Here is a 21,110-nt window from a genome sequence, read left to right on the forward strand (position 1 = left end):
TCTCTAGAGGTAGCAAGGAGATAAGAGAGAAGAACCTAGACACCTCCATAAGCAACAGAAAGAGTATTCTAGCAGCTGAAACTCGCAACAGGACTGTTGGGTATTTATGATACCAGGATTTCCTATATTGAACTTGCTGCTATTGTGTTACATTAAAAAGGTATTCAGAAGGTCAGAGTTGAATTATGGGAGAAGGCTATTACCACCCCCATAAAATGCAAAATGTTCTACACTACTAATTCTTTATGCTTCCAGAAACTGAAACATGCACTATTTTAGCTCTTTCATTTTTTGCTTTATAAACATAAAAATCCTACATTAAAATGATAGGGGAACTGAAACAAACATAGAATACTCTTTATTAAAAAATAAATCATATATGCTTACAGGTGATTGCTGTAAATTTTCGTGCAAGTAACGCTGAGTCCGCTTCACAACAGACACATCTGCTCCCAAGAAAGGAATGGAATAACTGTTGAGTTCTCTGCAGTAAGAAATTGGCCACCTGCAAGACAGAAGCATGTTGTATCTTCTCCATTTACAGTGACCACAACTATAACTGGTAAATTTCTGAATAAAAACCTTAACTCTTCTTGAGGCAATTAATAATAACAGTAAAGATGGCAGATCTGCTCTTAATTAAAATTTACTTCAGTATTTGTCCTTTGTTCTCTACACCTGCACCCAAACAAGTGACAAGTTGGAACAATGTAGTATTCTTCACACCATGGGCACTTAACACATATAGTTTAACCATGTTTTATACCCCATCAATTTCCCTAGATAATGATAAGAAGAACACTCATTTCAACAGCCAAACTCTGAGTTTAGAGTTCTCACATATAAATACTAATTAATAGGTTGATTAATATACATAAGATCATCACATTTTTACAGCATGAAATTTAATTGATGTTTAATTTTGATATTGATAGTGAAGAGTCATAAAACTGATTTTTTCCAGAATTTTCCCAGAATCCAAATGTATTATTATATATGAAGTACTTAAACTTAGGGTAACATATTAATTATATTTTATTTATCTTTGAAAACAATCCTGAACTCACTATAAAAGTCTCCAGGCTTTTCTTAGTAGCATATGTTATTAACAGTCAGATAAACAACAATATGGTTAGATAAACTGAAGAATAGATTTTGAGATAATATACCTTCTTTTCAATTTTGGACCAACAATTGGGACAGGCTTCAAATTGGACTCATTTCGTAGTTTCTTCAAATTACTCTGATCTCCAAAACCATAAACCGCTGACTTCCAGGTACCATCATGAGTGCACAACCCCTAACAAAATAATTCAAGAGTTAAAGCAACTTGTCTTAGAACTGACACAATATTGTAAATTAACTATACTCCAATAAAATTAAAATATTAAAAGAAACATGTCTTAAGGGATAAGTACTAAAATGTAAAACCAAGTAATTTATAATTGATACAAAGAACATTTCACCTCTATTTGAGCAAGGCATAATCCCTTATTTAATAATCTTGAGATAAATTTTTATGACTGGCTAGGCAGTAGTAAAACTCATTAGTTTGATCACATTCACTATTTATACCCTATTTATATATTATATATTTACAAACATATGCCCTTTCTTCTTTCCTCCTACCATTATTTATGTTCTTTTTAATAAGTTTCACGTCATCATTTTCACTCAACTATTTATCACTGATTGCTTTAAGCAGAAAAATAGAAACACTAAAACCATCAGAAGATTCAGGTTTTCATATAACAGCTTTGATGAAACTGAAAGGTAAAGAGACACCAACCTAATTTCTATTCTGGTACAGATTAATTTCTTCTGTTTGTTAAAACTAAATCAGAGCTAAAAGTCTTAAGAGTTTGATTTGTGAAACTATCCTCAGTCTGCACCTAGCCAATTTGACCTACTTGCAAAGATTTCCAAAAATCAGGAGAAAATAGTTTTTTTAAAAACGTTAAGAGTATCTTCTCATACAAATAAGCCATCAAAAAGGCAAAAATTACATTCCATTTTAAAAACCTTTTATTTTGTTGAAAAATAGGAAGAAAAGTGCACAAGACATAAAAGTATAATTTAATGTAATTATGAAGCTAACATCTATGTAAACCCAGAAGGCCCTCCTTCTGTCCTGCCTTTGTGGTAATCAAGAAAACTCCTTGCTTCTTTAAGAGTTTTACCAACTAAGTATTCATTTCTAAACAGTGCAGTGAGTTTTGCCCGTTTCTAAATTTTACAGAAATGGAACCATATAATGTATATTCCTTGAGTTTGGCTTCTTTTGCTCAAAATTGTGATGTTAGGATTCATCATGTGTTAGAAGGACCTCCTACTCTGCTGTTGACCTTCCATTTTCTTAATGGTGTCTTGTGATATAAAAAGACATACTCAATTTAAAATTTTAAATGTATTCCACTTTTTTTTTTATATTTAATGCCTTCCGTGTCTTTTGCAAGCAGTCATTTGTTCCCTGTACAACATGGTGACTATAGTTTATATTATATAGAAAATTAGAAATTTGCCAGGAAAGATGATTTTAAAAGTTCTTAGGACTTCCCTGGTAGTGCAGTGGTTAAGAATCTGCCTGCCAATGCAGGGGACACGGATTCAATCCCTGGTCTGGGAAGATTCCACATGCCGTGGAGCAACTAAGCCCGTGCACCAAAACTACTGAGCCTGTGCTCTAGAGCCCGTGAGCCACAACTACTGAGTCTGTGTGCCACACTACTGAAGCCCATGCGCCTAGAGCCCGTGCTCCTCAACAGAAGAAGCCACCGCAATGAGAAGCCCACGCACTGCAACGAAGAGTAGCCCCTGCTCGACACAACTAGAGAAAGTCCGCATGCAGCAACAAAGACCCAACACAGCCAACGATAAATAAATTTTAAAAAATTGTTTATATGCTTAAAATATAAACATATAAAGAGCTGCTGATAATCAGATTCCAAATAAAGAAAAGTTACTTCAAAAAAAATAAATACAAGTTCTCATCACAAGAAAAAAAACTTAAGTATGGTGATGGATGCTAACTAGTGGTGATCATTTGTAATATAAACAAATATTGAATTATGTTGTACACCTGAATAGTACAATGTTATATGTCAATTATACCTCAATAAAAATAAATTAACAAAATAAAATATATTTCTGGAAAAAAAGAAACCATTCCTGACCTTGAGGCCATGAAATATTCATCTTCTAAAAGCTTACTGTTTAGCCTTATGCATTTAGGTCTATAACCCACCGAAACTTGATTTTTGTACACAGTGCAAAGTATGAGTCCAATTTCATTGTTTCCCCACACCCATCATCTCCCGAAAAAGACCCTTTACCATAAATCAAGTGCTCATATGTGCACAAACTACTCTGAGTTCTTTATCCTAATCTGCTGGCCTATTGATATCTCCCTGCCAATGTAACACTCTGACTTAATAATGTCTTGATATTCAAGAACATCCTTATTCTCCTTTAAGAAAGTGTTGGTTATTCTTGACCCTCTGCATTTCCATATACATTTTAGAATTAGTTTGTCAAATTGCATACTAAAACAAAACAAGCAAGCAAAAAAAAAACCTGTTTGCGATTTTGATTGGAATTATATGGGATTATAAATTAATTTAAGGAAAACTGACATTTTAACAAAATTGAGCCTTCCAATCCATGAATATGGTGGATTCTTCCATTTATTTGTCTTCTTTAAGGTCACTCAATAACATTTTATAGTTTTCTTCACAGAAATATTGTACATTTTATATCCCTTATTCTTAAGTACTTGATTTTTTAATGCTACTATAAATGGTCTCATTTTAAAAAATTCATTTTCTAACTGTGGCTGGTATACAGAAGTGCAACTGATTTTTATATTACTGTTGTATCCAGCAACAATAAAGACTAGAGTGGAAATAAATGAAACAGAGAATAGAAAAACAATAGAGAAAATCAATGAAACCAAAAGGTGGTTCTTTGAAGAAATCAACCAAAATGAAAAACCTTTAGCTAGATTGACAGAGAGAGAAAGAAAAAGAAAGAGAGAGAGAGAGAACTCAAATTATTAAAATCAGGAATGAAAGAAGGGGCATTACCAACCTTTCAGAAATAAAAAAGAGTATAAGGGAATACTATGAACAACTGTATGCCAACAAATTAAACAACCTAGATGAAATGGACAAATTCCTAGAAAGACACTGTTACGGATTAAATTTTGTACCCACCCCAAATTTATATGTAGAAGGCCTAACCCCCGGTACCTCAGAATGTAACCTTATTTGTAAGGAGGGTTGTTGTAGATGTCACTAGTTAAGCTGAGGTCATACATATTGGAGGAAGTGGGCCCCCAACCCCAAACCACTGGTGTCCTTATAAAAAGGAGAAACTTGGACACACACACATGAAGATGGAAGAGTGGTCTGAGTGATGCATCTACAACAAAGGAACACCAAAGATTGCAAGCAAACCACCAGAAGCTAGGAGAGAAACATGGAACAGATTCTCCCTCACAGCCCTGAGAAGAAACCCTGCCAACATCTTAATCATGGACTTCTAGCCTCCAGAACTGTGAGAACAATGTTTCCCTTGTTTAAGCAACCCAGTTTGTGGTACTTTATTACAGGAGTCCTAAGAAACTAATGCAGACACAAACTACCAAAACGGACTTAAGAGTATACAGAAAATCCTAACAACCTATAAGAAGTGAAGACATTGAATTCTTATTATCTCTTCACTGATTTCTAGTATAATTTCATTATAGTCTAAAACATACTCTAGAACGGGGGTTGGCAAACTATTTCTGTAAAAGGTCAAACTAAATATTTTAGGCTGTGCAGGCCACATCTGGTCTCTGCTGCGTATATTTTTTTTATTATAGCTCTTTAAATATGTTAAAATTATTCTTAGCTTACAGCCATATAAAAGTAGGCCATGGGCTGACCCTGCTCTGGAGCTGCACTATCTGGTATGGGAGCCATTATATAGCATATATGGAACACCTTCATCACTGAGGGAAGATTTACTGGACAGCACTGTCCTTGAGTATATGATTCCAACTCTCTGAAATTCTTTTGAGTCTTGCTTTATGGTCTAACACATAGTCTAAGATTCAATTTTTTATGTAAAGTAACAAAGCTTAAGGGGAAAAGTAGGATAAGGAGTAGGAGGAGAACAATCCTGTGCCAAGGGATGCATAGAATCAAGGCAGTTACCTCTGTCCATCCTTGTGAAATTAAGGCTCTGTATTTTGCTTTAAGGGGAATGAGAAGGAGCTGCATTGATTTCGATGTTTTCAAATGTCTCGTCCTGATTAAGCCCCAACTTTGAGTCCTTATAATAATAGGACTTAATAACATTTATTGAGTGATTGTAAAGTGCCAACCACTGTTCTGATTTATATTCATTGACTAATTTAATCCTCATAGCAACCATATGAAGGAGACACAACTCTCATCTCCTGTTACAGATCATCTCCTGCTCCTCTTTCAAAAGAAGCCTCTTGGGCTTCCCTGGTGGCGCAGTGGTTGAGAGTCCGCCTGCTGATGCAGGGGACACGGGTTCGTGCCCCGGTCCGGGAAGATCCCACATGCCGCGGAGCGGCTGGGCCCATGAGCCATGGCTGTTGAGCCTGCGCGTCCGGAGCCTGTGCTCCGCAACGGGAGAGGCCACAACAGTGAGAGGCCCGCTTACCGCAAAAAAAAAAAAAAAAAAAAAAAAACTTGCTCCACTCATTGACCTCCCGCATGTCAATAAACAAAAGAAGCCTCTTTTCTAGCTCTGTTTTCTCACTATCTCCCTGTAGTGGACATCTGTTTTTTGTCAGTCCTGCACTACTTTCCTGCAGGGAATTCTTAATTCCCCTACCCTATGTTCTGCTTACAACACTCTCTTTCCTATTGGAAGTTTGTTACGTGTTGTTGAGAAGGGCTTGGCCCTATGATTCCCTCTCCAGAGGCCCATGACCCAGGCCTGGGCAACCTTATTACTCCATTACCCCAGGTCACACTGTTTGGCTCAAGAATGACCAAATGACCCAATACTTGACTAATCTTCCCCATCTTTGAATATTCAAACTCTGCTAGCTGTTCCTGGGAAATCATGAACCTTATGGACAATGCATACCTGGGGCTGCCAGTACCTTCCCCCCAACTCCCCGATTGTGAGAGCCTACACTGAGGAGCACAGGAGTAATGCAGAGACAGGAAGAGGAAGAGAAAAAAATGAGTTCCGATAATACCATTTGAACATCCAGATCCAGCCATACTGTTTACTTGCAGATGTTTGGTTACATGAATCAATAAATTCCTTTCTGTTTTGTTGGTTTAAACCAGGTTGAGTTGGCTTTCTAACTCATGTTCCCCAGAGCTCCAAGCATGTCCTTCTTTCTCATTTCTGAGCCTTTGTTTAGGTTGCTGCCTCTCACCTTCCAAATGCTATTCACTTTTCAAGGTTCAACTTAACAAGACTTCTATGAGGCATTCCCAAACTACTCAGGCCCACTGTCACTTCCCTTTATTCTGATACTCTAGTGGGTATTATCTGTAACCACAAATTTTAGCAAGTTTTATATAGTTCTTCATGTTTATTCATCTGAACCTACAATCCAGACAAATAAAACCATTACTTAAACATGCTCCACTCCATCCCACAGTTACATCTTTATTAAACTATTTCCTCTCTCCCTTATCCACATCTCCTCAGCACCAACCTTTAAAATTCCATATCCCAACTTCTCCAAAAAGTCCTTGATCTCTGGCCTCCCGGCTAGATGTAACTCCCCATTCTCAGAATCCTATAGTATTTCATCTGACCTCTTTAATAACAATTTTTGTCTCCTGCTCGTCTAAATTATTCCCTTTAAGGGTCTGCATGTTGTTCATTTATGTGTCACACTATCTTGCACTACTATATATACTTGTATTACACAATAAGTGAAATACTGAATATTTTTTAAAGAGAATAAATACTTATGAAGCCTCAAGTATAGACAGAGAATTGTGTTAGACACTACTGGCAGTAAAACTACTACCACAAAACATGGTTCTTTCCCAGAAATGCAACTATCTTATGCTCCCAAATAGACCATAAATTCAGTAAGATTACATTTACATTATACATTTCTTGTATGGCCACAAGAACACCTAACTCCAAATTAGGCACATAATAAAAATGCACTGATTTGCACTAAGGTGATAATTTTCTAGGCTGACAACATTCATCACATAACAATGATAGATCTTTAGTGTTAGGATGATGGTAACTCATTCTAATAATGAACTGTGCAGTTTTAAACAAATTCTATTTTAAGTCAAAATAACTCACAGCAATCTTTACTTTTTAAAATTAAACAATGACTTTGATAAACTAAAAATTACAACTGTATATACAATTTAATTAATTGAAACCTTTTTAACAGGCAAGTATCATTTCCAAAATGTTTTTAATATTAACAAAGAAAACACGTGACAAACAAAAACTAACCTCAGGTCCTGAATGTATAGTCAGGAAACTTTCCACAGCCGTCAATGTACCTAAAAGAGAAGGAAAATGGTAAAAGTAAAATCAAATAAAAATCTATTAACCCAGGATAAGTAATAATAAGCTATTCCTATTCATTTAGGGAACATTTTTATTAGGCCTACAGCTGATATAATCAGGAAAATCTGTGCTATAACAGTATTATTAGGTTATTGTAAACAAATTTAAGGAGCAGCTAAAGCCAGATAAATTATCAGAAAAATAGTAGTTTAGTATAAATTAACTGCTGGTACTCACAAAATCTTTTCTAGTATTCAAACTGACATTGCAAAAAATCTCTTCCAATAAGGCAACAATTTAGCTCACTGATTCTGGAAGGCCATCAGTTCTCAAAACTACATATATGGGCTTCCCTGGTGGCGCAGTGGTTGAGAGTCCGCCTGCCGATGCAGGGGACACAGGTTCGTGACCCAGTCTGGAAAGATCCCACGTGCCGCGGAGCGGCTGGGCCCGTGAGCGATGGCTGCTGAGCCTGCGCGTCCGGAGCCTGTGCTCCGCAACGGGAGAGGCCGCAACAGTGAGAGGCCCGCGTACAGCAAAACAAACAAACAAACAAAACTACATCTATGGGAATTATTCTATTTTCCAATATGAAAGCTTTCAAGAAGACTCATTAGTAGTGACTTAAAATGAATATACAGAAACTCTACCAAAATGGGCCTTTGTGATGGCTTATTAAATACTTAAAGTAAGGCTATTTAAATGAAATAAAAATATAATGAGTAAAAACAAAGTAGAAAACCAAGGCCAGAAAAAAAGGGGAGAAATCAATTATATTAACCATGAGGACTAATACATACGTATAGTGGTTAAGTATTTAATTAATCTTTGAGCTTATCGAGAGCAGTAAGACAAAAGAAAAACATAATGGGCTAGCTAATTCTCAACATCTGATAAAATATACCAATTTGTTAAGAGACAGTATTCCTAGTTTTAATTCCAAAAGAAAATTAAAGCATGGGGCCTTAGAAAGTTGACAATGGGCAAGGTAACAAATAACCACACCATCTACAATGATGTTACAGCAGAAAAGAACTAAAGCCACATAAATATCACTTATCTAACACTGTCAAAAACCAAGAATAGATCATTAAATTCTAACTCACTGGAGAGGATTCTGAGAGTTGTTAAGAGAAGTGGCCTGGATACATGGCTCTTTGATCTAACCCTGTGCACAGAAAGAACATGTACCACCTAAGGCAGTATGTAATGAAATGTGAGCCACCTGAATCAACAATTAGCTGGGGTATTTGTTAAATGCTGACTCCTAGGTTTCAGTGACTGAAAAAAAGTTCTAAAATAAATCTTAAAGTAATATTTCTCCCTTAAAAATAAAAAAGGACCTATTCAAAATAACAACTATTAAATATTTAAGAATAACCTCAATAAGAAACATGTAGGACCACCATAAAAATACTCTAAACTTTTTCAGTAAATGGAGATTTTTTTAGTAAGTTTTTTAATAAATGGAAATATACCAGATCCATGGGTTGAAGACTAAATAAATATTTTAAAGATGTTCAATTCACGCCCTTCTCTTTATTGGGAATGGTTCCAACGTTTCATCATTAAGTATGATGTTGCCTACTGCTTTCTGACATTCACTGTGTTAAGAAAGTATTCTATTCCTCAATTTCTAAAATCTAAAATCAATAAATGGCAGGCATGCGTATTACCTTTGTTGAGCTTTGGTCTCAGAGTTACCGTTCTAATATAAACTGGAACACTTTCCATAATTTTAAGCTCTAGAATGGTTTATATAGAACTGGACTTATTAGCTTCAGGTCATTTTTATAAAGGGCATTTTTTATGTATGTATAACATTCCACTGTTTTACTATAATAGTGATTTTTTTCCATTCTTATTGTCTCCATTTTATAAATGAGCTAAAAAAGATGTCAAAAAGCTTGTTCAATACTTTCTAGCTTTGTTCGTTAAAAAAATTAAAACTTTCCAATTATAGTATGTGTATAAATTATACTTTAAGATGTATTAATTCCTAAACAAAGCAAGTTTGAATTTATAATGCCTGCCAAAAATTTTTTCCAGAAATTTTATAGCTATAACCACAACTAAATTCTAATGGAGAATTCCTTCCTTTAGAACACTTATAGTATTACCCATACCTCAAAAAACAATAGTGTCAATATCATTTTCTAACAAGTACAGCTATATTAAAAACAAAGTATGTGTTTTAATACTACCCATTAATAGTTGTTTCTTTTCTCAAGAAGATTTTAGTTCACCACAATTACAAACATGAAACACCTCTATTTTAAATTCCATTATTGCTTCTTGATCAATAATTACCATTCATTTTATTTCTGGTATATATTACTCCCAGATCTGCTGGAATGGAGTCAAAGCCACTGCTTCCAATGATATAAGCCCCTTTTTCTGCAGCTTTCTCATGATACTTCCAATACATTAGTTCCAGAAACTAAAGATTCAAGACAAAAGATCTGAATCAGAGCTACGGAGAAACATCTAGACCAAAATTAAATGATTTACCTTTAAAAACAAAGCAATTAAACTGTGAAAATGCTAACCAAGATGGCTCTGCAGCAAAATATTAACTGCCAAATAGCTGGCACTTACTCAGCAAACATACCTACTATGTTCCAGGTGGTGTGAGAGGTATGCAGATCTGACTTAATTCATTTTTTAGAATGACTTTTAAATGCAAAAGCAATACCTATTATGAAAAATTAATATAGAAAAATACAAAGAAAACAAAAAAAAGTTACCCCGAATCACATCTTCCAGATGAACATCATTACAGACATATATCTGTGCACATATGTAAGTAGAAAGAGTGGTAGGAAAGGAGGGAACGCAAGAACGGGATAATGTCTGTTCAAATTCTTTGTCTGTTTTTTTTAAAAAACAGTTCTAGATTTACAGAAAAAAAATTGAGTACTAGAGAGTTCCTAGGTACTCCACACTCAGTTAACCTTATCATTACACCTTTTACATTAACATTTATTATAATTAATGAACCAATACTGATACATTATTACTAACTAAAGTCCCTATTTTGTTCAGGTTTCCTCAGTTTTTAGCTAATGTCCTTCTTCTGTCCAGGATCCCATTCAGGATACCATACTACATTTAGTTGTCATGTCTCCTTAGGCTCCGCTGGCTGTGATGGTTTCTCAGACTTTCCTGGGTTTTGATGACCTTTACAGCAGTGGTCAGGTACTTTGTAGAATGCCCCTCTATTGGAAATTGTCGCATGATTTTCTCATGACTACACTAGAGTTACAGGTTTTGGGGAGGAAGACGGGGTAAAGTGCCATTTCCTGATGTCATATCAAGAGTACATACTATCTCACAGACACAGAAAATAAACTTATGGTTACCAGAGTGGGAGGGAGGGAGAGATGGATAAATTAAGAGTATGGGATTAAAAGATACACGCCACTATGTATAAAATAAACAACAAGGATTTACTGTACAGCACAGGGAACTATATTCAGTATCTTGTAATACTCTATAATGGAAAAAGATCTGAAAATATATATACATATAGCTGAAACACTTTGCTGTACATCTGAAACTAACACAATATTGTAAATCATTTAAAAAAAGAAGAGTACATACTATCAACATAATTTCTCACTGGTGATGTTGACCCTGAACACCTGGCTGAGGCGGCATTTGTCTGGTGTCTCCACTGTAAAGTTCTTCTCCCCCCGCCCCCCCCCCCCCCCGCCGCTTCCATACTGTACGCACTGGAAGGCAGTGACTGTGCAGCCCACACATAAAGAGGGAGGAGTGAAGCTCCCCCTCCTCAAGGGCACAGTAGTTATGTGAATTATGTGGAATTCTGCACAGGTGATTTGCCTCTTTTCTTCCCTTTGCCCATTTTAAATTTGTATTTAAATTTGTATTTTTGACTTATATATATTCTGGCTCATTACTAGGTTTTGATGCCACGTTCATGGTACTTTATAAGGTAACTTAGCAGCTTTCCACCATTTTCTCTGCTCTAGAATATTTTAAATAAGATAGGAATAGTTTCTTTTACATTCATATTTCCTACCTCTTCTTTTATCAGTCTTGGTAATTTACACTTTCTTAACACTTTCCAATATACATCGCCAACTGATAAGCTCTAAGTATGTATATACCAGCACACTGATGATGGTACTCAGCAGAGACTATAGGGACATATGAGGTTACAGTTATAAAGGAGCTAGTGTAGCTCAGTGCTTATCAACACTCCACTTCCTGCAGTGTTAATTCAGGCAAACCTCAATGCAAGTCCTAGTTTTTCTACTTAATGGTTGCATGACTCTGAGCAAGTTTTATTTTAATTAATTCTGTTTACAGCATGCAGTAGCAATAAAAATCAACACATCCTATACACAAAGGCCATGGAAGAAATCAGGATGTAGGGAAGAAAAATTCAAGAAAACTGAAGCTAAGACCTTACCATCATGCTCTCCTTCAAGCTTTCAATGAAATACCATCTCTAAATGCTACAGAGTCATCACCTTCTAAAATCTGTCTGCAAAATTACACTAAATATTTTTCACTTTAACAGAAAGTTGTATTGTGAATTTTGCTCCTTCTTTTCCATTTTACATACCTGAGGTTCTCCACAGATGTCAATACAGCTAGTTCCATTTTCAACACATGCTTTTACTACAGGTTCTCCATAAAATCGGTACTGGGAGAATAAAGAAAACCAACAGTTTACTCTTACTTAGCAAGCTTAAATGAAGGAATACCACTGAGTGTTGGAAGTACAGTCTTCACTATTAAGAAATCAAATATTAATTAAGTAGCCTAATGAGAAAATGAGAAAATAATGTAACTGCAATTTACTGACTCTCACAGTGTAAATAAAAGCATGATGGAATTACCCCTAACTGAAGACAAAGTCCAAAGTTTTATAAAAGAAGTGACTCATTTGAGTTGAATTCTGAAGAACAGTAAGGATTTGCCAGGAAAAAGAAAATCCAAATAATGGAAAAATTATATGTAAAAGTGTAAAAAAGGGTGATGCTCAGGATACCTGAAGCACAGAGTAGTGGAGAGGGAAGTGGTAAGAGATGAGTCTGGAAAGAAACACTTGGTCCAGATCAGGAACGACCCTGAGTGCCATGTTATCAAGACTGAACTTTATCCTTTCTGCATTGCTGAGCCCTCCTAGAGTATTTTAAACAGGACAGTGGTGGAACGTTTATAACACAGACATATCACTCTGCCTGTGGTATTGGAAAACAAAACTCACGGCAGGTAAGAAATGAAGGACAAAACTAAGGAAGCGGAAGGATATACTAAGAGTGAGATACACTTAAAAGACAGAAATGACTGCACTTCCTGATTAGCTGGACATGGGGACCAACAACTAATGGCAGTATTAGCAAAATAAAGAAAGGACAAAGAGGGTTGGAGGGGATAAGTTTAATATTGTACAAAGTAGCTATTCTGAGCCTGTATGATTTTGGATCTCCCAAACTATTTGTTGCTCAAACTCAAGGAATTAAAATTAAAAAAATTTTATATAACAGTTAACACATCAGAGTCAGTCCCATTTCAAAGGAAGCATGACGAATTTTCCCTTTGTGAGGGAAGGGTAAGCGGAAGCATAAACTCCTCTGCTCCTCTCATTCCTCACAGCAAAAGATGGAGAAAGGAGATGGTCTGCTTCTTCTAGCCTTCAAGAAACAGGTAAACGGACACTTAAAAGAAAAGACAGAGCACTACAGGGATTGCCCTTTTCAAGTGGGTCACTTAGGCTCCTCTCTACCTGACTCCACAGCCTCATCTCCACATCCTCCTCCCCCTTCTTAAAAACAGCAAATGACACTGGAATTACAGGACTAGAAAAGTGTGTTTAAGTTCTAGTTCATCCTCTGCTATTCATCAACCATGCAAAATTACTGAAAGCACTTAACTTCTGAGGCAACACAGTACAACAGAACAAACAAGGGCTTTCAAGGCAGCAGGACCCAAGTTCACATTCTAAATCCATCATCTACTAAATTGTATGAATTTAGTTACAAATGACATATATGGACTACTATACTAATAAAATATACACTTTAAACATATATAAAATGGACATAGAGTTGAAATTAAAATGAGTACAAGTCAAAGCTCTATTTTCTTTCTGTACCCAATGGATCATCTTGGGTAATTTTTACACATATCCATTTGAAACTCACTTAGCAATTTCCTTGGCCTCCTGGTTATTTCACCCCCGAATACCTCAAGTTGTCCCGTAGTTCACCTGGGTCAGAATCAGCTGGGTCGCTCGTTAAACATGCTGGTTACTCAGTCCCACCCCAACTCCCTCCAGTAATAAGTTTTCTGGGGTAGACTGCAGTAACCTGCATTTTAAATGAGCCTCACTGGTGACTCTTACGTACGTTAGAGGTGGAGAATCACCTCCCTAGACATTCTCCCTGGAAAATCTCACCAACTTTCTGGATTTCTACTACAACATGTATACTGATGACGTCCAACTCCTATCTCCAGAGCTGCTCACTGATGAGGCTGCCTCATCTGTGGCTTCTGTTATAAACTTCAGGACCCGCAAGAGCTCAGGACATGGGGCAAAATGAATTTCACTTTGGCTTCTTTTCCTCTCCTCTATTTCCTCTTCACCCTGACTTCCTCACTTGCTTAATAATTCCACTATATAGTACGCATTTCCTGTCTTAATTCAAAAATATCTAGCAGACACCTCAGTTTCAACACATCCAAAATCAGATTCATCATCTTTCTCTCAACAGCAGTTTTTCCCCCTCCACTTCCTAGCACAGGAGACAATAAAGAATAATGCTTAAAAGTATTGATTCAGTCGTTTTCTGTATATTTTGACATAATACTTGTTTATATATGCCTGACTAGTTTTACAGCTATCATTTAGCTCTCATTAAAGAGACCCTCACAAAATAGAGAAATGGGTAAAAAAAATACCTTCAAAGAAACAAATTATGACACCAAAACTGGTAAACTGGAGTCTACCCCTGGGAGTATAATCCATATTACAAAGTGAAAACGACCTTCCAAGTAGAGCTTAGAAGGAGCATGTTTTGGGGTCAAAAAGCTAGAGATGCCTATAAACCATCCAACTGGAAAACTGAGAAGGTAATTCGATCGACCAGTCTGGAGTTTAAGGGGTAGTTCCTCAGTGGAAATAAATTAATGTAGGCATCATCAGGAAACAGATGGTATTGAAAGCCACCCTAAGAAATTCATTTCACATAGTAGCTCCACACACAAATATATCTGACACAAAAGCTTCATGAACCAGTACGTACCTGTATTACGTGTAATTCACCCTATTTTCTATTTCAGTCTATCTGATTTTTCTTTTCAATGCCTAGTCTTAACCTACTGAACTGATTTCACAAAGTTTAAAAAGTACTGGCCCAGTTACAGTTTCTGTTTGGGATGGTGAAAACGTTCTGGAAATAAAGAGGTGACAGTTATATAAGATTGTGAATGTACTTAATGTCATTGAAGTGTATACTTAAAATGGTTAAAATGCTAAATTTTATGTTATGTATATTTTACCACAATAATAATAATATTAAAAAATGGTCCAGGGAATATAAACAGAAAAGAGTTTCTAAGGCTTAAGCTCTGAGACCTCTGGCATTCACAGGAGGATAAAAAGATCCAGCAGAGGAGACTGAGACAAAGCTGGTAGAGAAAAAGAAAACTAGGAGAGGGCAAGAATTCAGATACCAACTGAAGACAGGAAAAAGTGATCGACTGTCACAAATGCTGAGAGGTCTGATTAAGATGAGGACGGAGAACTGATAATTGGATTTGACAGGACGGGGATGCTGGCAGAGTAGTTTCATTTAAGGAGTACGGATAAAAGCCTGACAAGACTAGATAGAGGAGGAGGTGAGGGAGTGGAGACAGTAAGTAAGGCAAACTCTTTCAAGTTTTGCTAAAAAGGGGCACAGAAAAATGGGAGTAGTTAGAAGAGCATGCAGAATTCAGAGAAGTTTTTCTTTAAATGGGAGATATAATCCCATACTTGTATGTTGAGATAAATAATCCAATCAAGAGGCAAAATTTGATGAGAATAAGAATATGTGTAACTGTAAACCTGTAAATATAAAGTCTTTGAATACCGTGTCCATGAGAAGCAGGGGTAGTTTTTCCCTGTAAAAGGAGATAAGGCAGAGTCAGGATACAATGCAGATAGGAAGATCTGGTGGTATAAATTCTCTTCTGACAGCCTGTATGTTCATAGTTTAAAAAAAAAAAAAGGAAAGAAAGAAAGGAAGGGAGGGAAAGAGAAAGGAAAGAAGGAAGGAAGGAAGAAAATCACGAGGTAAGAGTGAGGAAAAAGGAAGAAAGAGGTGGGATGCTGAAAGTATGAGAAAAAAGAAGTTATAAAACTGCTGCTTCAGTGAGTAGGAGAGAAAACAGCCTAGGAAAATAGATTAGAATTGCTGGAGGTACTGAGGCTGCATGTGAGGTTTGTAACCACATATTTAAAGTGGGACTAGTCAGCATCGGGATGCATTTTTCTCCAGCCAGGCTGGGTTATACATGTTCAGGTAGAGTAAGCAGCGAGCTGGAATAACCAGGGCTGGGGTTTCTCCAGAGTACTTCGGAGGGAGGGACAAGCTGGCTGAGGATGTATATAAGACAGTGATTCAAGCAACGAACCACAGACCACATTCTAAACTAGTTAATGAAATAAATTGAAATAAACAATAGAAATACATTTCATTTGGTGACAATCAAAAACCTTTCTGGTTTCATTTGATGAAATTATCAACAATTTTCTAGATGCTTAGTTTTCAAATGTTTTAACAATTGAGAAAGCTTCCTCAGATCCATAAATGTCACCAACATTCACCCTGTTACACAGACCACAAGTGTCTCTTTCACATCCAGTCCAATAGCAGCAGCTAGAGGTTCTCCTTTCAAAATATCCGCTTTCAACCACTTCTCACCACCTCTAACACTCCTACCCTGTGATTGGCTTGCTTGGCCCATTCCACTGTTGGTTCCCTACCATCTATTTTTCCTCTCAGAAGCCAAAGAACTTCAAATACGTAAATCAAATCATGCCCTTGTTTTTAACCATTCAATGGCTCTTTCATATTTAGAAGGAAACCCAAACCCTGATCTTGACCTTGCAGACCTAACCACCTAGTTCCTAGGTACCTCTCCAATCTAACTCCCCACCTCTCTGCCCTGCTCACGCTCAACCACGCTGGCCTCTCTCACATCCCTCAGTCAGGCCAAGCACATGCTCATCTCAGGACCTTTGGATTTGCTCTTTCCTGGAACACCCTCTCCTCAAATACTCACAGGATTTACTCCCTCACTGCATTCACGTCCCTGTGCAAATTTCAGTTCCTCACAGAGACCTTCCCTGACCATCCATCTAATAGAGACTGGTGTGCCAATCTTTTTATCTCCCTTCCCTGTTTTATTTTTCTTCAAAGCACCTGTCACTTACTATTATAACATTATTTTTCTGTCTCCCCACTGGACTGTAAGCTCCATGACGGGTTTTCTGTTTTATTCATCACTATGTCCGTAGACTAGTTCAGTGTACATATAATAAACACTCAATAAACATTTATTGAATAAATGAATGAATCTTTTTTTAATATCTTTCTTTGTACATGCACTAACATATGTACTGATACTGTAATACAGAATGTAATTTAAAAACAAATAAAAAGTAAATTATGGGTACATGCTCAACCTTTTTTAGTTAAGGGACATGCAGCACAAAAAAAAGTTTGGCAATTATAGTTGTAACCACTAAATAAACCAGCACACATTCCTGGAGTCTAGGGTCACTCTCTCTCTCAGGAGACTTTGGTCATATCCATTTGCTTCTCATGAGAAGTAAAAACTCCCCATATGGGGTTAAGGCCCTGAATCAATTCTTCTGTCCCCTGCCCTTATGTTTCTCTGGAATATAAAATACCAGATTCTGCTAGAAATGAATAGATTGTTTGTTCTGATTCAGAGAAGGGCAGATTACTTACTGGTCCTACACAGTTGAGGACAACTGTTGCCTGTTTAGCCATTTCATCAAGTGAGGCTGGATTAGTGATATCACAAATTATTATTCCAACTTCAGATGACAGTGTCGGCCTTCCTAAAATAAGAAATAAATTGTTTTAAGCAAATCCCGATACAGTATTAGATCACCCAGCCCTTCTTTTCATAATAACCACTGAAGGCAAATTTACTAAATATACTAAAAGCTGATTCTCCCTCTCAAACAAAAGATAAAACTGTTTTTAACCAGGTAATTAAAAATACGGAAAAGACTATGAGGAAAATGGAGTTAAAACCAAGAGTTAATAAAACACATTACTAACCTTTAAAAGAAAATCTAAGATAAGGAATGTGTAAATGACAACTCTATGCAAAATGCCAATTTTACAAGTTTTCAGATAGAAGACGATTTTCCTGACCTCCTCTCCAGGAAAAATTATACTATTATACTATAAAAGCAGTTTCTCATCAACGATTAAACAACTACATATGATAAAATTATGAGGAGGGGAGTTAACATCAACATAATGAAACAAAAGAGGACTGAAGTAAAAAACAGTCTAGCGAAGAACACTCAAGTTCATAATAAGGAAATAACTAGAATAAACTGAATCAATAGAGTAACGCAGGTTTCATGGCTCAAGGTGTATTTCCTGCAATAACCTGATCTGGGCACTACAAATGGTAGGCAACTAGGCTATACCTGTACAGACTCGTTGAACAGAAAAGAAGAAAGGGAAGCATATATTTTAGTCGTGAAAGTATTTCTCTTGGAAAAGTAAAGAAAGACCAAAAAGCTTTTTGGTCAAGATTCTGTACTTGGGAGTGGCAGCAGGAGAGCTGTAGGAGAGTCCAGCCTACATGGTATCTTCTGTACCAAGCACAAACAAAACAGGTTCCATAAACAGGGCTCTGTGTGGAATTATGTGAGATGAAGGTTAAGGTGAAGAACAAAGTATGCCCGAAACTCTAATAGGTGCTATCTGTCTGTATGACAGGGCAGTAGGGTGGAAAACTGACAGCCAAAGTTAAAGGCGACTGACTCCTAACTTAGATGTTCTCACCACGGGGAACATGGGTAGGGTCTCTGCGTGTGTGTGTGTCTCTCTCCGCCACATCTGTATCTCCAGCATTTACACTAGCACCTGACATTAAAAAGACCACTCAATAAAAACAGGCTGAATGAATGCCGAAAGAGTAAGTAAACTGCCGAAACAAAAACACCAAAAAAACTTTCTGGATGAAGAGTGCGACTGCTGGAGAATGCTTACAAGTAAAAATTAAATTAAAAAGTAAAGCCACAGCAACGTTCTCCGTAAAACTCCTAAGCTTCCTCTCCCATCTCCAAAACACAAGGCAAAGGGAGAGCACAAACCATCCTGAAGAAACCAGTGCTCTACTTTTGTACCCGATCAAACATCAAGAGACTTCCAGGCCCACCAGGTTACCCCCCGCTCTAGAAGGGGACGGAGCAGAGAAAGGAAAAACTAAAGTTCCTATTTCGCCAGTGGGGATTCCCTAACTAGGGGAGAAATTCGAGGGGGGGGGGATGTCTCTCTCTCTCTCTTTTTTGTTTATGGAACGGAACGAAGCTCTGACGTTATCAGGAGCCCCGTGCTCCTCCTCCTGGCCTCTAACAGGGTTGGGGAGCTCGAGGGGCACCCAGGGAGAGAACCTCTCATTTCAGGCGACTGAAACCCCTCAGGCGGGAGAAGGGGGCTTGGGGATGAGAGCCGCGGCGGTGGGGCCGAGACCGGGGTCCCGGGGCCCCGTCCCAGTCTCCCCCTTTACCCAGTTTCATGGCAGCCCTCTCCAGGACTCGCTGCAGCTTCTCCCGAGAACGGCCCGCCACAGCCCAGGGCAGGCGGGAGCTCCGCTCCGGGGACATCTGCTCCCGGGCCACCTCCTCGGTCACGAACTGGCCGGTAAAGCCAGAGGCGCCGAACACCACCAGGTGGAAAGGCCTCTGCTGGGTCGCCATTACGAGCCCACGGCGATGCAAGGACCAGGATGGCCTGAGTCCACGGCGCCTGCGCCTCAAGCAGCGCCTCCAGGACCCGGCGCAGCAACCGCCTCCTCCGCGGCCGCTGCGGTCTCCGCTGCCTGCGCGCCGCGTTCCCGACGGCCCGCGCGCACCGCTGCGCCAAGGCCCCGCCCACACCGCCTTTTGCCGGCGGCGCCAGTACGCCGTCTCCTCCTTCTCCTCTGGGGTGGGTCCCGCGTTGCTGCTGCTGGCTGCCCTGGCTCGCGAGGCCTGTGTGCTTGCGGGGCTGGCGGCAGCAGGCGGCGGCCCATCCTCCGCCCCGTTATGGGTCCTGCATAGCTCTGACTGCCCCAGGCGTCGTATCTTTTCGTTCTCCCGAAGGTTGTAGGGAGATACGCAAAGAGAGAGCTCACGAAAACCTTCTGACGGCTGAGAGCACTTCCCGCGCCGAACCCCCCCCCTTTTTTTTTTATTTTCGAAGCACGTTGTCCAAGGGGGTGTCTGCGGAGCCAGGTGTAGGGTGGACACTGAGTCTGGGGTCCGCCTTCTGTCGTAGGCCCCGCCTCCACCGCCTCGGTGTCCGTCACCTCCGGGACGCCCTTGGTGATGCGGTACAGAGTTAATGGTGAACCTCCGCCGGAAAGAAACTCCCAGAATTGTCGTGCCTATTGAGCTGCGAGGTAAAGGTGAATGGTGGTTCAGGACGTCCTCGAAATGCAGAAGAAATCAAAAGTTTCTTGAGCAGTCGTTATTTATATAGCCAAAAAACGTTTTAATATAAATAAACGAATAAGTGAATACATAAATTAATGGGGGAGAAGAGACATATCTCCCAGTACAGAGGCATTCCAAATAATTTGTCATTACGACCTTCTCCAGGAGAAGAGTTTAACTCCTTCCCCTTTGAATATAGGCTTTGCTTAGTGACATACTTTAAAGAGAAGAATGTGGAAAGGGGGAGGAGGGGTGGGAAAGAGAAACCAGGTAAAAATTACCCTGGCCAAATGATCAAGGTTAACATCATCAATACATCATGTTGATAGCACACATCCCTAATATGATGTGATAAGGATGATAGATACTTCATCTCTGTCGGGTTCCTCCCCCAAACCCATAACCTCATTCTAACCATGTTGAATATTCTAGAAGATACCTGCCCAATACTCCCCAAAATGTCAAAGTCATGAAAAAACGGGTGGTAGGAGAAACTGTCAGTAACTAAAGGAGCCCAAAGGGACATGATGACTAAATGTAATGTGGTATCCTGGATGGGACCCTGGAACAGAAAAAAGACATGAAAGAAATCCTAGTGAAATCCAAATAAAGTGTGTTTAGCTAATCACAATGCACCAATATTGGTTTCTTAGTTGTGACAAAGGTACCAAAGTAGAGTTAAATGTTAACAGTAGGGAAGACTGGTGAGGGGTATAGAGAATGCTCTGTACTATCTTTAACTTTTCTGTAAATCTAAAACGATTGTAAAATTTAACATGTAATTTTTTTTTAATAATAGGAGTGATTTTAAGACATTTTATTTATTTATTTATCTATGGCAGCGTTGGGTCTTCGTTGCTGTATGCGTGCTTTCTCT

General features: G+C 38.3%; 1 protein-coding gene across 1 annotated transcript in view; it reads right to left on the bottom strand.

Annotated features, from left to right (window-relative positions):
- The window catches only part of SCCPDH (saccharopine dehydrogenase (putative)), a 40,908-nt gene extending 21,191 nt beyond the window's left edge, over positions 1-19,717 (bottom strand). Inside the window, exons 1-7 of the mRNA XM_082655815.1 lie at positions 19,327-19,717; positions 17,520-17,632; positions 12,119-12,199; positions 9,835-9,964; positions 7,468-7,517; positions 1,170-1,300; positions 388-505 (exon numbers count right to left, since the gene is read on the bottom strand). Coding sequence (XP_082511941.1) covers positions 388-505; positions 1,170-1,300; positions 7,468-7,517; positions 9,835-9,964; positions 12,119-12,199; positions 17,520-17,632; positions 19,327-19,516 — 813 coding nt within the window. The 5' untranslated portion in view covers positions 19,517-19,717. The remainder of the gene's footprint in view (positions 1-387; positions 506-1,169; positions 1,301-7,467; positions 7,518-9,834; positions 9,965-12,118; positions 12,200-17,519; positions 17,633-19,326) is intronic.
- Between the last annotated feature and the right edge of the window lie 1,393 nt (positions 19,718-21,110).

This window comes from Grampus griseus (genome assembly GCF_964374135.1).
Source record: "Grampus griseus genome assembly, chromosome: 1".
Classification (NCBI taxonomy): Eukaryota; Metazoa; Chordata; class Mammalia; order Artiodactyla; family Delphinidae; genus Grampus; species Grampus griseus.